The sequence below is a fragment of the Falco rusticolus genome, chromosome 3 (assembly GCF_015220075.1).
Source record: "Falco rusticolus isolate bFalRus1 chromosome 3, bFalRus1.pri, whole genome shotgun sequence".
In the NCBI taxonomy this organism is placed as follows: Eukaryota; Metazoa; Chordata; class Aves; order Falconiformes; family Falconidae; genus Falco; species Falco rusticolus.
Genome location: NC_051189.1, coordinates 80,877,247 through 80,890,194, shown reverse-complemented (window position 1 = coordinate 80,890,194; position 12,948 = coordinate 80,877,247). Strand labels below are relative to the sequence as shown.

Genomic DNA, 12,948 nt, shown 5'->3' with positions numbered 1-12,948 from the left:
TTTGCCCCGCCCCGAGCCCTTGCCACGCCTCGAGCCTTTGCCCCGCTCCGAGCCCTTGCCTCGCCCCGAGCCTTTGCCCCGCCCCGCCCCTTTGCCCCGCCCCGAGCCCTTGCCCCGCCCCGAGCCCTTGCCCCGCCCCGAGCCTTTGCCCCTCCCCGAGCTTTTACCCCGCCCCGGGCCGTTACACCGCCCTGAGCCCTTAGGCCTCCGTGCCCGGGCGGCAGGGTGTGTGGGGTGCGCTCCGAGGCGGGCGCTGGCTGCAGGCGCTCGGGGGCGGCTCTGTCCCGGCCTGGGGCCGCAGCGTGCTCGGGTGGCGCCGTGTGCGCCTTTCCCTGTTCGGCGGGCCAGCGAGGGAGCTGCCGCCGCACCGCTTAGCGGGTTCCTTTTCCTGGCGTCTCTACTCCGGGGTGGTGGCTGTCGCTTGCTGCTGGCGCCGCTCGGTGCCGCCGTGCGGGGGAGGTTGCCGGGTGCTGCTGTCGGGTTTCCCTCGGGATGGCAGCCAACGGCACGGTAAGGCGCGGCCGCCTGGGCACCCTTGCAGCGCCCATCCCGCTCGTTTGCCCCCGGCATGGTGTCTATGGGTAGCGTAGCTCAGGGTCGAGCTGCCGACGCCGGGGGGCTAGGCCATCTACTGCAGCCAGGTCAGAGTGGGCACGTCTTTCTCGGTGCCAGGTGAAGAACTTGCTGTTTGGTTGGATGCTGGGAAGGTCTTGGTGGGGTTGGATGGAACATGGAGCTGATGGCTGGCTCTGGCTTACCTCTGCCGGGAGAGTGCCATCATCATGGGCTCTTCGCTGGCTGGTTCCTACCCGACGGAGTTTCCTCAAGTACTGTCTGAGCTCTAGGCACCTTGACCACCCCCAAGCCATTTTACCTGGTGTCCTCCTGCAGTCTGTCTGAATGCCAGCATTTCATCCTTTTGCAGAGCTCTTCTAGAAGATGCCAAGTGGAAAAAAGTGGTCTGAAACATTTTGCCCTCAAGATGAAGCCCAGCAGAGTACGTTTCTTGTACCCTGGTGCTTCTTTCACAGCTGTTTTTTGTATCTCCTTTTATAGGAGGTTTTTAACCAGTGCTTCAAGAGCACCTTCCTGAAGAGTCTTCAAGTGAGACAACGGACCTGGCCTTACCAAACAGTCTTGATTTTAGTTTGCTCACCTACCTCTTGTATCTTGAAATGCAAGAGGTGTATTCCAAAACACCGCAGGCAAATTTTTAAAGAATGTTCAATTTATTTGTTTGACTGCATGTTGATACTGCAGCAGAAAATTACCTCTGAGTGTTGGGACTGAACATACTGAAAATATTTTTCAGTCCAGTCTGACTAAGCAGTTGTTCAGGTGAGGGATATGTAATCACGGAGGTAAATCCCAAAGGGTACCCTTAGGAGCAAGCACAAAGACATTTCAACCTCTGAGGGTACATCTTTGACTCAGTTTGAAAAACATTGTTCCCAAGTGGGGCCTTGCTTTGGAGCTTTAAGCCTTTATGCCCCTTTGTTCTGGGTTGTTGGAATCTCAGTTGTTCTTCATATTATGGTTGTCACTGCACAGAGGAAGACTGGAGATCAGGGGGACCATTACATGCTTCTGCATGCCTTGGGATGGATCTTGTAGTTCCTCTGTAACACCTTAGTTAATGGTGATAATTCTTGTTCTTCTGGAAATTTTGTGAAGCAGCAAATTAGTGCACGAAGGCTTTCAGCCTTTGTGTGCATGGCAAAGTGATGGACTACTAGCCCAGGTGGAAGCATCCTTTCACCTATGCATCCTGTGGACCAGCCAGGCTGGGTTGAGAATGTTGTGACCTTAAGAAATAGGTGGGCCTGTGTATGAGTGGGAGATCAGCTGAAGGTGGTATCAGGGTCAGCATCAGTATTAGGCAATCTTCCTGCAGCACGGGTAAGATTACTACTTTGTGTCTGAAGCTGTCTCTTTCAGGCACTTGCCTGAAATGTATGTGTAAATATGCATACATACTTAACGTATATATGTACTGTAGCAAAAGGATTACTCATCTGAGGTCAGAATTTTACCTCAGAGAGAGATTTGAAAAGTAATCTAGATTTTTTTCCCTTGATCCTGGGGAAGCGAGGATTTCATCTGGGGGCTTCTAGCCTCCCATGCTGGCAGCAAGTATCCGTTGTTCTTTGTATGCCAGCCAGGCACAAAGCACATCACATTTTATGGCTCTTGAATCTGAGACTAATAAATGTGTATTAGTAATAAGTGTAGGTAGTAATTTTTAGGATATGTCATTGCCATCTCTTCACAAAGGGAGAAAATGCTTTAAACCAAGAACACGTAAAAAATGTCTTACATAGTTTGCTTCACCTGGGAAGGTTGATGGCTATTAAATAGAGGCTTCTCAAAGTGAAGATGCCTCCTCAGCTATAACCATTGAGATAGTGGCCACAAGGGTCTGCTTTTAATGCTGAATTTGCCCAGTAAAGTAACAAACAGCATCTGGTGGGACTGTAGGTGCCCTCCAAAACCAAATTCTTGTCTGTTCCCTTGTTCCTTTTCTCAGTTGTTAGCTGGTTTGAACAGTAGGGAATGTTTTGAAACTTGTAATTTATGCTAGCCTGTCTCATTTAATCCCAATAAAAGAAAGACAACATTTAAAACAATGTGCAAGACTTGCTAGCAGCCTTCAAGTCTTTTCTCATTGCCTTTCTTTTTACCTTTTTTTTTTTTCCCCCTTGACTTTAGTTTTGATACTTGGGTCTTTGTCATCTAGACAAAATCTCCCTAGGCTTCCCCCCTCCCCCTGCCCTTTAATTAACTCTTTAATTACTAGGCTTCCTTTTCTAGTGCTTCTTTTTGGTGCCAAGAGGAGAGTCTCATCTCTTTCCATCTACTATTTATATATCCTGCCTATCAAATCGTTTTTGTGCTGCCCCGTGTGCCATCATGCCTTCAATATTTGAAAAAAAGTTACCTGAGTTTGGTAATCTCTACTTGTCTAATTAAATTCTTTTTGTTAGTTGAAACTGTTGGTAACCGTCCTGGATCAGAAACTTCCATGGTATGTCAGATCTGAAATGGTACAGTTTAGTGATAGATGGAAGACAGCACTGCAATTTTTTGCACAGTAGGATAGCGTTTTTGAAATGTAAAGCACAAGTAGGCAGCTTCAGCAGAGAACGGTGTTGACGGATTTGAAAAGTAGTTCTAAGAGGCTAACATGTTTTGGTAACGTCCAGATTGGACAGCAGACACCCCTCTTCACCCGACATCACTGCTTCTGACATCACTGCATGCTTTTTTGCTAGTCTCATCTTTTTTTCTTTGACAGGTGTCCCAGTTTCTCATCTCTTTAAGCTTCAACGTAACTGCAGTCAGGCTGCAATCTTTACCAGATTCTGGAACTTCTGGTGAAACCTGGACTCCACTGAAGTCTGTAGGGATTTCAACACTGACTTAACGTGTTGGTTAGCACTGATGTCCTGTTTCAGAATCAGTAGAACTGTTTGTCCTAGGCTTCGTTTTCTCCTGGAAAATAAGAAAACTTACACTCTCTGAACATTCAGGTCTGCTTCTTTTAATTGGTTCACTGATCAGATGTATTCAAATGCCCTTATACTTTTCTTTGCTCTTTCCATACTAAATGTGCATGGGCTTCTTGAGAAGTTTATGGTGTATTTACATCTATTTTGGAATCATCTCCTTGTGGATGGTTTCATGGGAGTTGTTTTGTAGTGGCTGCAATCCAAGTGCAACTGAAGCTGATGCATCTGATTTTTGTACTCTGTTCATGATTTTTTGTTCTGTTACCTGTATTGCAGTAGGTATGTCCACATAGGTGGGAAGTATCTTTATCCTTTGTACACTTCTAAATTTATAGAGTAATACATTTCACTTCTAGTTACCCTTCCTGATTTTTAAAATAACCTGCAAGTAGTATCTTTTACCCCATGGGACTCTCCTAGGAGTGTTGCATGTTTAAAAGAGAGAATGCTCAAATAATATGTAGGTTCTAATTAAAAGGATTTATTAGTATAATACAAAATAATGTTAAAAAGCTTTGAAAACTTTGTGCTATCTTTAGGATTTTTTTCCCCTTGTCTTCATGCAGTGAAGGAAGCCGTGAATAGTCTATAAAGATGTTTTGTTTTTTCTTTAATCTCAGGATTTCTTAGCAGCTGTAAGTGAAAAATATTTGGGAGTTGTTTGGGATATTTAATTTAATGCTTTTATTTAGGAGGGAAGTAAGTTGACCTTTGAGCAGCTATTGATCTTGATCGAAGTTATAATAAACAGCTTTGATATGTGTTGCTAATGTCTCTTCATTGCTTTTCAGTTTTCCAACTTTCAGGCCTAGATTTTGTGATGTCCTTTCACTGGCTTTCTTGATGTCATCTTACCTTTCTGTATTTCAGTTAACACTGAGTTTCTTTAGTGATCATTAGCAAGTGAAAGATGATAAAAGTAAAATATACTTTTCTGCTCTAGGCTTCCCCCAATATAGCTGTGTTTGTTCAAATTTCAAACCTCTGTTCAGTGTACCACAACTGTTTTCTTATATGGGGTTCTATCCTTTTTATTAAAAAAAAAAGTAGTAATTAAAAAGGAAATGAATGTCTGGTCCTGTTGACTTTAGTAAGACTGGGATGTTTTTGTACACTGCATACAAAGAAATGAGCCCAGGTGAGAGGTTGCAATGGGTAAGTTTCAACTTGAAGCTTAACTTTGGGTAAAGTGTACTGTGAGGGAAAAGCTTGTGGAGAGCACATTTTGCATTATTGACATATTGAACAAACAGCTGATCTCACCTAGAATAACTAAAGTGCTGCTTTATTTTTTGCTATTCCTTTATACTCTACTCTTACAGAAATTACACAGATAAGATAGTTGTATTTGAAGATATTTAGGACCTTTAATATAACCTTCAAAAGCAAAGGTTATATTATCAGATAATCCTTATTATCATAATTCCTTTTCTTAAATTAAGATTTCTCTCAACACAGGTAAAGCTCCCAGCTATAAACCCTAAATACCCAAGCAGAATGCCAAATGTTTCTACAAACAAGGAATTTAGTGGGAAAAATAAGCTTTCCTTCCCACCTATGTAAGTAGTACGCTTATGAAATCCATTAAACTCCTAAGCCTGCAACTATTTGTGCATGCAAGTAGTATTACTCCTTGTAAAATTGCAGGGATCAGTAGATGTGTGTATGGACTTCGTGGATCCTTACTGCTAGTAAACTTGCCGTCATGTGCGATGCTAAAATAATTTTACAAACAACTATAATAGTAGCACTTTAACTCATATGGAAAAGCTATTCAATATACATTTACTTTAGGAAAACTAAGCATACTGTTGCATGTCTTCATGTAGCACTTTCATCGTATTCTAAATTGTATGGGTTTTTTCTCAATACCAGTGAAATAACAAGTATACCTTGTTAGTTCTGTAAGCATAGGTTACAGAGACACAAGTAAGACTACCATTTTAAGAAAACATAAACTGTAGCCCATATAAGGTCAGGCACAGCAAAAATACTGTAATGAACATCTGGAAGATAAGTCTTTTAAGCAAATTGTTGTATCATCTGTGATGTGATGTAATCACATCATCAGTTGTGTGCACAACTGAATTGTTTCTGTGTACTTTGTCTTAAAAATTTATTGCAGAGCGATCAGTAATCCCAGTATGGTTTAGAAATGTTAAGGATACAAAATAAGTAATTAAACTGTCTAATGAACTTGAGAGCAAATCTGTGATAAACTTTCACCTTCATGCAGCACAGAATGAGTACTGTCAGCCTTTTTTACTTACGCATTCTTTGTATGATTTCCCTTTTTCATTTTTTCACCTCTAAGACCAGCACTGTGTAAGTATTATACATGTAAAACTGCAATAAAATGGGTGGCTTTTCTCATGTAAGATTACACATTACTGAATCAGACATCATTATGTGCTTTGATTTTGTTAGTTTTGTTTATTAGATGATTACATGTAGAATATATAATTAGTTACTTAGAAATAAATTATAAGGCTATTGCCTCTTCTGTGCAAAATAAAATCTTCCCACCTAATCCCCGTTTTGGTTTATTTATGCTTTGTTTTCCTTAATATATTTGGATTTACAGGCCTGCTGAGAGAAAAAGTGAAGCAGTAAACTTGAGCAAATTAATTGGCAATGGTTATGGGACGGACTGGTTTCAGCAGTGTACTGGATGTGAAAAAAAGATTCAAAAAACATCTGAAAATAGTGAGCAGTCCAAAGGTAAAATTATTGAAAGCGGTTTCTTCTGAAGTGAGTTTGGATCTCAAGGTAACAGCAGAAGTTAGCCTGAACAATTTGTGTGGTGCACTCTGAGTATGATGAGACTTAATGAATTACTATGCTTAGCTTACAGTACGCTACGACCAGCTAAAGAAAAGAGTGTTCCTGTTTGTAGCTGGTGAATACTGGGGCTTTCATGGATTTTTTTTTCATCTTTACAAATGCAGAAGTAGGCTCTGTTCTGATCCAAGGGCTTCTGTGTGATGCGTTTTTGTAAAATGTTACAGACACATGCTGTTCTTCTGCCTAAATTTAAGCAGACCGTACAATATTAGTTGCCTATTTGTTGTGAACAGCATTTGGCCCCAAATGTTTTTCTGAAAACTTCTGTGACAAATGTCGTCAATACTTGTGCTTAAGAAATAGATGACTATTCATAAAAAAATTACCAACATAAATATATGCAGGTTGTTGAAGACTGTGTCATTGCAGCAAGTTTTATTCGAGTGAAAGAAAGTTATCCAGTGTTTACCTATGATTTTAAACCTTTATCATGCATAATGGTAATAGTGATTAAAGACATCACTCGAAAACCCCTAGATATAAAGGTTAAAAGGCAGAAAATTCCTGTTACTTCTGTCCAAGACCTTTTGCTTGGTCTTTATACGGTGGCTTGGTAACCATGGTAGTTACATCAGTTTTCTATAGCAATCTCTTAAAATGCTGTTGAACATACACATTGCAAGCTCCAGACTTTTTTTGTTGTTTGTATCAGTGAATGCTTATGTATACACTGGGGATTGCCATCACTCCCCTGACTTTGATACATCAATGTGTGAAAGTCTTAGAGACCAGTTAATTCAGTTTCTCTGGCAATTTAGCATTTCCTGGATTCATCTTTGTCTTCCAGTAATATTTTTTTTTTTGTGTGTGTGTGTGTTCAGAACCTCTTCCTCCGGGTGAGCATCAGAAGAAAACAGGCAAACAGAAAACCAGAAGTGTGTTATTGTTCAGAAGAAAAACTGCTATAAAACTATGGGATGAAGCCTGATCTTGATCTGGACCTGAAAGAGGGTGCACAATCTGAGAAGCCACTCTTCAAAGTCAGCTTCAGTATCCAAACTCTGATCATGCAGAGGATGCTGCCTTAGGAGGTGCAATGACCTCACAATTCAACTGTGGAGCCTAAAAGTGCTCTTCCTTAGTATGAAAGAAAATCTTGAATATTATTCTTTTGTTTTCAGGTTCAGTGTAGCTTTCCTGTGCACTGATATTTTTCTTTTCCATTACTGTGAGTAAACTGAAACGATTTGTGATTTTTTTGAAATGTCAAATTCATTCATTTGGTGATAGTTTATTTCTTTAATGTGAAGTGTTCATCTTTTAAGACATTTGGGATATATAAAGCAATCTGAAGAGTTTTCAGAGCAATCATGGTATTGGTTTGGTTATACCACTTATGCATAGAGAACAAAATTATAGGTATACTCTAAACCTGCTGAAAAGTCAGTATGCTGCATAGTTTGATATATAGATAGATCTTATTTTTGAGATGCTTTTCTTTCACAGATTCTGAGGTAACATGACACCTGCTTTACTCGTATTGCCCTCCTTTTTCAATCATAGCTATTCTGATTGAGACTGATTCTGTATTTCGGTGTAAAAGGAGATTTTTTTTTTTTAATGCTCTTAACAGTATGGTTTCATTCAGGCATGTACCTTGACTCAATTTTGACCTTGTCCTTTTCATTCTTACGCATATGTATTGAAGGTAGTGCTTGTATTTTCTTCCCACTTGGGTACTTTTGTCTGCTCATCCAAAGCCATTGGCAGCATGAGCATCTTGCAGCTCCCTTTTGAGATAGCGCTTTCTCTGTTCTCTCTTGTGCAGGACGAGTCCAAGACACATCAGACAGGGGATATAACCCATTCTGTATGTAAATCTATAACCCATTTGTGTTTGATTATAGATTAGCATCATACTGCAAACTTTGTAGGTAGCTTGTCTGTCTTGTTAGTTAAAAAAGTAATGGAATTTGTATATATTTTGATGTGAGAGAGAAACTGAAAATTTTAGTTGACCTTTGTATTCTTATGGTTGAAGTTATCCTAAGAACTTTAATCTTTTTTTATTGTAGATTCAGAGCCATCACAGTCTGAATAGGCACCTGCAGGTAGAGTCAAAGCCACAGTTTCAGGGACGTTAGAAGTAACTTAAAAAGACTATTGGGGAAGTAAAGCTTTATGTGGCTTATATAGTCCACTATTTACATGTTTGTCAGATAGCTTTTTTATAGTTAAACTCATTCCTGATTGAGAAGTTTATTTGACTTATAATATGGATGAACTTTATTGTGCTTGATTACAGCAAATTTTAAAGAACAGGCAACAGCTGTCAGTGCATTTTCCTAGACATTTTTCTTAATGTAATAAACAAAAAAACCCAAAGCCGAAGTTTTCTCCTACACTAGACTAGTGCTCCTTTGCTGCTGTTAAACAGTTATCATATTGCTGCTGAATTGACTAGACACAGGCACAGTATCGATGTGTCCAAACCAGCAACTTTGTTTAAGTACAGTTATACTCATGACCTATGCCATAAAGAAAGGTGAGGGGGAACTGTATGATATGGCATAAAATGTAAATAGAAAGAATCAAACTGGTATGGACCCTTGCAGTGAAAAAGGCAAACCTTCACTGGAAAGATGGCTTCTTAGCCGTTTATCCAGACCAGCTATTCAGCTTTCTAGGACAATTCTGTTGCTATGCCTGCTGCAGAAGAACTAGTTGATCAGTCATAGTGTTCAGCCACATAATTAAATTAAGACCTGCTGGCATTTCTTGTTACAGTCTTGATACACAGAAGATGAATCATTGGGTAACGGTGCTGTGAACTAGGCTATATATGATGTCTGCACTTTAAACTGTTAAATAAAAATTTTATTTATCCTGAAGTTCTGACTGAAAAAAAAAAATAGTATGTGCTAGATCCCCATGTTTATTCGCACCAGCAAAACAGTTTGTACTTTGTATATAAATCATCTGAATATTTTGAAAAAGCTAGATATGCTGATATTTTTAACACTTGTTCTTTTATCTACCTGAATTAGGCTGTATTCATGAAATCTTATGAATAATTAAATATTTATTATAAAGCACATTAGAATTTCAGTAATTTTTTTTTGCTACTACTATGAAAAGTGAAGGTTTTCATAAGGAAAAGAGTAATTTTTAGTTTCATTTTCAGAGTGCACTCAGTACATTATGCACCTCTGAATCCAAGAGCTGAAGATTTTAAGATGTATTACTGAATATATATTTCTTTGAACAGTATGTTTAGAGGATTTGGCTCGATAATGCTTTTCTTTAGAACTTTGATATGAAAATTGATTTGAAATAGGTAAACCTGTTGCTAATCTGAACCTTCACAATTTTCAGTGAAAGTTTGTGGAAGTTTTACTGTTGATGTTAGACCCAGCACCTGAATTTCTTTCCTGTTCATTCTAACCAGCAATTCAACTACATTTTATTTACAAAAATAAAAGGCTAAACCATACGAAAATATCTAAGTAAAACATGTGAAAATACCTAAATGTACAGTTATTGGTTATTCAGCAACATTTTCCAAATATAAAAAAGCTTACATCAGGCTGTATCTGAGGGGCGAGGGGAATAATTACTGCCTTCTGTCTGTTTTCACTTACAGTTTGTATTATGGATTATGTTCAGATACATTGAAACCATTAATTTTGCTGTAAAAGCAGAGCTTTTGGTGAGATCTACTTTTCTAGGTTAGAGTACAAGGAGATGCCAGAGCTGGTGCTCTTAGTATTAAAACCTGACCAGTAGAAAAACTGTCACCTGCCATTATAGAGAACCGCTAAAGACTAAGGTTATGTGAAGAAATCGTGTACATATAACAGTGAAGTTGTTGATACCGTTAGAATTTCAACAATAAACTTTTACATCTAATGCAGTAATCACCAGTAGCTGCATGATGTTCTCCTAAAAAATAAGTACATTTTATGAACTACTTAGATTTATTCAGTCATATGAACATGCCTAATCCATGAATTCAGCTATCTTTATTTGATAGAGTCTTTGGATAAGGTTATAATTTTTATTTCTAGTGTCTGTAAAATGTGTAATAGAGGGCTGGGTTTGTTGTGCCCAGTGAAACAGTAAAATAAGTTACATGTATGACACCCTTTGTAGCATACTTTCAGGGTATAACTATCAGCAATAGTACTAATATTCAGTCTCACTTTGATCTCTTGACTCCTCTTACTGTAGGAAAAACTTCTATTGCAAATACTAATTGTAGTTACACGCTTTACTGTAAAAAAACTGTACAGTTACAAAACATAAAAGAAAGGGGAAATGTGAAATGATGTTGAAACTTTCCAGAGTTAAGTAGCTTAACGGTTTTAATGCTCATCACTTGAGTAAGAAGGGTTTTGTTCTTGAGCATATATGGAATCTATTTCAATGTGGTTTTTTTTTCTTGTAGAAAGTTTTCTGAAAGGGGTTTAGTACACATCTACTGAAAAGGTTGAAGACAGTAATGTTACGGCAAAAAAACGCAGCAACCACCAAATAAGCAACTAGAATGGATATCTTAGTGTTTACAAATTTATAGATCACCTATTCACATAGACTTGAAGGTGCTTGCTGTGCCCAAATCCTCAACATCTACTCCATAAAGTAAGAATTCCTGTGTGGCTGCAATACTGCTGACCTGCAGACAAGAATCCTAATAATTCTTTTCTATTTGATGGTCTTGTTAAGATCTGTACAAAGCTTCCTAATGTAACTTTATTACTTTGAGTTGTTTAATGTCTGAGTCCTCTTCACTTTTGGACACTTATTCCTATGTATTGGAGTTCTTTTCCAGAACAGTCATATTTTTAGGCAATTCTTAGAGGCAGAGACAGAAGGACAGCTGAGATCCTAACTTGGTGATTCAGCGCTGTTTTGCTTTACTGTAGCTGTGTACTTAGAGGTATTTACAGTCCTGGATTTCAGATATTTTAAAATTGTACACCATATCCTGTTGTAAAAATTGTCTCTTTTTACCTTGGTCACCATTAGGTAATACTCACATGACATTCCTCAAATTCTTAAGTTTGCTAATGTGGCATTAATGTATACTCGGCTTTCCTTAATCAAGCCAAGGAGATGTTTGATCTGCACTGTTGGCCAGCTGAGTCTTCTTGGATCACAGTTTGAATACCATGAGTTAGAATATTAACAGCCTAAGATTTCTCTTTATAGGAGCAGGTAGAGAACCCTGGAATTTGTGTTTGTGCGTTCAGAATAATGGAGAGCTGCAGAAGAAGCATAACTTGCCAGTTCTCCAAGGGACATGAAATCAAAGCAGGGTAACAAATCAAAAAGCTCCATCTGAATACAAGGATGGAAATGTGTTGCTCAGGTTCACCTTACCCCAGTAATTATGTTGTTTTATTTACTTCTGAGTCAATGCAGTCATGCTACTGGCGCTTTTCAAAGTCATCAGCAGTTCCATATAAAAGCAGGGGAAGGTTCTGGGTCTGGAGGGGTTTTCAGTGTTTGTTTTTCAGAGACATGCTGAAGTCAAAAAGCTGGGCACTTCCGTACAAAGTCTAGCCTTAGTGTTTTAAATGCTGAAATGTTTATTTAATTGCATTGTGCTTCATCTCTGACCTGAATGCCTTTTAGTAATAAGTGAGATTTTTATATTTTTTTAAATACTGATTGCTTTGCAAGCCCAAAGATAAGACAAAAGTGCAATTACATTTTATGAAATCATCCAAGTATACTGAATACATGGAATATTTTTAAAATAGAATTCCAGATACAGATTTAAAAATAACTTGGCAGTTTATGTACTGAGGATTAATTTTCCTTTTACATGCAACCATTTCGCTGTAGTGAAGTCTAATGGCTGTTTTAATTTTTATGTGACCAAATATATACTTAATTCTTACCATTTATGTCTTTTTAGACTAAAATATAAACACGTTTGCAGATCAAGGGTATATATGCATTAACTTTCATTGTGTAGCAATGCAAACAAAAATTGAATTGGCCGATGCATTTCTTAAGCATCTAAAAGTTCATTGACTTTAGCATATCTGTTTCCTAAACACTTAAATCTGCGCTGAATATGCAGACTTAGTTGTAAAAGATGTAGGATGAAGCCATTTTTTTTCCGTCAGCAAATATTCTGCTTTTGCAGTCCTCTGCAGATTATTTTTCAGAATGTAGTTACATATTGTGCTATAGCCTGGGAAAAAGCTAGAAGGAGAAATACGGGAGTTCAGTCTTAGAATGTTTTGTCCTGCTATTAGTAGTTTTACTGATGCTAAATATGCAGAACGACAGAAGAATCAAAATGCAGTAGGTATGTGTCTGAATAGCTGCACTGAATTATTTGACCAATTGACTATAAAATGATATATAGTAAGCAGGAAGGATTATACTTTTGATTATAAAAGAACAGCCAGCCTTATTTTCCATAGATGTAAGTTTTCATCCATGCAATATAAAAGTTTGTAAATTGAGGCTAGTTGCAGGTTTTGCAATTTATGGTTGTAATAATCCCACTATGTAGTTGTGTATTTTTCAGTCTTCTAAAGTAACACATTAACATATTTCATAATTATACTTGAGGTGTTTTTCCCACTAAAATAAAAAATTGAATGAAAACCCAAAGATTAAAAAACCAGGAAGCTTA

At 38.3% G+C, this 12,948-nt stretch overlaps 1 protein-coding gene across 1 annotated transcript; it reads left to right on the top strand.

Moving 5' to 3' along the window:
* Positions 1 to 206: 206 nt before the first annotated feature.
* Positions 207 to 9,387, top strand: C3H7orf57 (chromosome 3 C7orf57 homolog). The gene is made up of 4 exons (XM_037382004.1): positions 207 to 510; positions 4,968 to 5,068; positions 6,094 to 6,230; positions 7,175 to 9,387. The coding sequence occupies exons 1-4, from the start codon at positions 493 to 495 to the stop codon at positions 7,279 to 7,281; spliced, it is 363 nt and encodes a 120-aa protein (XP_037237901.1). The 5' UTR covers positions 207 to 492; the 3' UTR covers positions 7,282 to 9,387.
* The last annotated feature ends 3,561 nt before the right edge of the window (positions 9,388 to 12,948 follow it).

Excerpts from the sequence above, each read along its gene's own strand:
- C3H7orf57 (XM_037382004.1), top strand. Across the intron at positions 5,069-6,093 it reads AAGCTTTCCTTCCCACCTAT|GCCTGCTGAGAGAAAAAGTG; the intron begins GTAAGTAGTACG and ends TTGGATTTACAG. Across the intron at positions 6,231-7,174 it reads AAATAGTGAGCAGTCCAAAG|AACCTCTTCCTCCGGGTGAG; the intron begins GTAAAATTATTG and ends GTGTGTGTTCAG.